At 65.3% G+C, this 2,702-nt stretch overlaps 1 protein-coding gene across 1 annotated transcript; it reads left to right on the top strand.

Moving 5' to 3' along the window:
• Positions 1-559: 559 nt before the first annotated feature.
• Positions 560-1,992, top strand: EMIHUDRAFT_238977 (hypothetical protein; the record flags this gene model as incomplete). Its single annotated transcript, XM_005776516.1, has 2 exons — positions 560-792; positions 1,890-1,992. 2 exons carry the CDS (start codon positions 560-562, stop codon positions 1,990-1,992), a joined length of 336 nt encoding a protein of 111 aa, XP_005776573.1.
• Between the last annotated feature and the right edge of the window lie 710 nt (positions 1,993-2,702).

Raw genomic sequence — 2,702 nt, 5'->3', positions numbered from 1 at the left:
CGCGTGGGCTAAATCTAGGCCGCACGTCGTGGCACTATGACGAAGTTAGACGTGCGGCCGCAGCGCGCCCGCCGCAGGCTCGGCGGTGCGCGCGTGTTAGCGAGAAAGTTGCGGGTAGAGCCATGCCCGACTTTTCGAAGGTGAGGCCTCTGTCTGCCGTCTAGGGTACCATACTTGACCCACCCTTTGCGCCTCGTCTTTTCCTACCAAACGAGCGCGATCTGGGGGCGGGTTACAGCGTCTGGGGGCGGGCTACATGCGCTCGCGGGGCTGCCCGACGCGGCTGGCCTCGTGCCGATGGACCCAGCCGAGGTGCGTGGCCACCCAGTCCGCTGGCCACCCAGTCCTAGTCACCCGCGGCCGGACTCCATCCGGCACGCGTCGCTGGGCGCTCAGAGCCGCGTCCCCTGCTCGCCACCCCGACGCCCAAGGCGCCCGAATCGAACGACAGGCGGCACGCGAAGACTGGTTGCAATCCCGCCGACCGCGAACCCTTTGGGCCGCGCTACCATACCACACCCCGCAAAAAGTTGGAACCCTAGCGAATCCCCGAGCTGATATGGCCTCCCACCGCATCGGCGCCCGCGTCGCGGGCCTCTCGCCAGCGCAGCTGTGCGCCATCATCGAGGCGCAGGCGGGCGCGAGCGCCGCCGCGCTGCGCGTGGCGGAGGAGCACGCCGCTCGGCTCGTGGAGCAGCCCGAGTGGATCCTCTCCGAGATCCTCCTCTCGCCGGACCTCGCCCCGCACATCCTCGCCCAGCTGCCGATCAAGGCGCACGCCGTCAAGGGGACGTGCCGCGCGTGGCGCCGCGGCTGGAAGGAGACGCTGAAGAAGCGCGAGAGGCCGCGCCTGCTCGTGATCGGTGGCCAAGACAACACTGGCGAGTTTGTCAACTCGCTGGAGCGGTACGACCCGTCCACAAACGAGTGGGAGGGGGAGGCTGTGGCGCCGATGCCGACGGCACGAAGGTATGGCGGCATGGCGGTGCTCGACGGTAAGCTGTACGCTGTGGGCGGCACCAACCCCAACGACGGCTTGCTCAGCTCAGTCGAGCGGTACGACCTGGCGGAGAATGCGTGGGAGGCGGTGGCGCCGATCCCTACGGCTCGGGAGGATCTCGCTGTCGCGGATCTCGATGGTACGCTGTATGCTGTTGGAGGGTCTGTCGGCGGCGCCCTCAGTTCAGTCGAGCGGTACGACCCAGCGTTGGATGCGTGGGAGGAGGTAGCGCCGATGACGACAGCGCGGGAGTCTCACTCCGTGGCGGTGCTCGACGGCAAGCTGTATGCGGTGGGCGGCTTGAACGACGTCGGCGACAGCTTCCTCAGCTCGGTCGAGCGGTACGACCCGGCGACGAGCGCGTGGGAGGCGGTGGCGCCGACGGGGACGACTCGCTTCGAGGCAAGGGTGGCGGTGCTCGACGGCAAGCTGTACGCTGTTGGCGGGTACAACGACGGCGACGGCTACCTCAACTCGGTGGAGCGGTACGATCCCGCGACGAACACTTGGGAGGCTGTGGCGCCGATGGCGGCGGCGCGGCAGTCTCACCCCCTCGCGGTGCTCGACGGCAAGCTGTACGCTGTGGGAGGCTACGCCAACGGCGTCATCAGCTCAGTCGAGCGGTACGACCCGGCCGAGAATGTGTGGGAGGCGGTGGCGCCGATGGCGACGGCACGAATCTCTTCTGTCGCAGTCTCTTGATGTAGTGGGCTTAGGCGCAGATGCGGCGGCTCTGTCCACAGGTCTTTGAGCGCTCCCAGCGTACAGGTCTTTGAGCGCTCCCAGCGTATGGCTCTGTATATCGCCTATATGCCGAGGCGGATCGGACTCCGGAGAGCGGCACGTCGTGTGCTCTTTCTCAAACGTATTTCGGCATTCACGATTTCAGGCGGTTCTATCTTGGTGTCCCGGATATAAATTCGGCCCGCGGAGCTAACTTGAAAATTCGGCCCGCGGAGAGCCCGTTGTCGCCGAAGATTTTGTCGGACTAAAGGTAAAGCCGTAGCGCGTAGGTCCAGCCCAGGGTGAGGCAGATCTGACGTTCTGTGACATCCGAGGCCCGTCACATCGGTGTTTTTCTTGTCTTGCGGTACATCTCTCCGCTCGCCACCTCACGCTCCGCCGTCCGGCCATGGCTAGTTCCATTTCACTCTGACACGCTAATCTTGAAAACGTCCAACGGAGCTCCGTGTTGCTCCCAGCGCCCTCCCCCGCGCTTCCTGCGGCCATGGCCGATGATACTAGTATGAGAGGTCATCTGGCTACCGCGAGCGCGACTCAACTCGCCGACGTCGTCCGATGATTGTGCCTCAAAGTCAGCCTCCGGAGGCTATCGTGGGGTCGAGCCGGCAGTAGCCGTGACATGTGGTTCCACCACCCCTCGTATGCTTCGCCTCTGACCGCCACCGTTCCCAGGCTGCCAAATGGGATGGAAAGGAAGGCTCGGCGAGCGTATAGAAGCGTGCTCGACCTCGTCGTGGCAACCTGCACGGCAGCGCTGGTAGGCGCGATGAGCGTCGTGCCACCTGACCCGAGACGGGTCGCAGGCGTCGTACCGAGCGCGTCGAGACCGTGTCCTGATGTGATCTGCACGGGTGAGTCACGTCGGCGTCAAAGGAGCGACGTGCGACCTGTCAGAGCTTGATCTCCGATCTCAGCGGCGTCGAGTCGTCTCCGCGCGCGACAAAGGTACATCCCCAGG

Source organism: Emiliania huxleyi, assembly GCF_000372725.1.
Source record: "Emiliania huxleyi CCMP1516 unplaced genomic scaffold EMIHUscaffold_279, whole genome shotgun sequence".
NCBI classification, from domain to species: Eukaryota; Haptophyta; order Isochrysidales; family Noelaerhabdaceae; genus Emiliania; species Emiliania huxleyi.
Note: the sequence above shows the minus strand (reverse complement) of the source record. Positions and strands in the feature narration are given on the sequence as shown.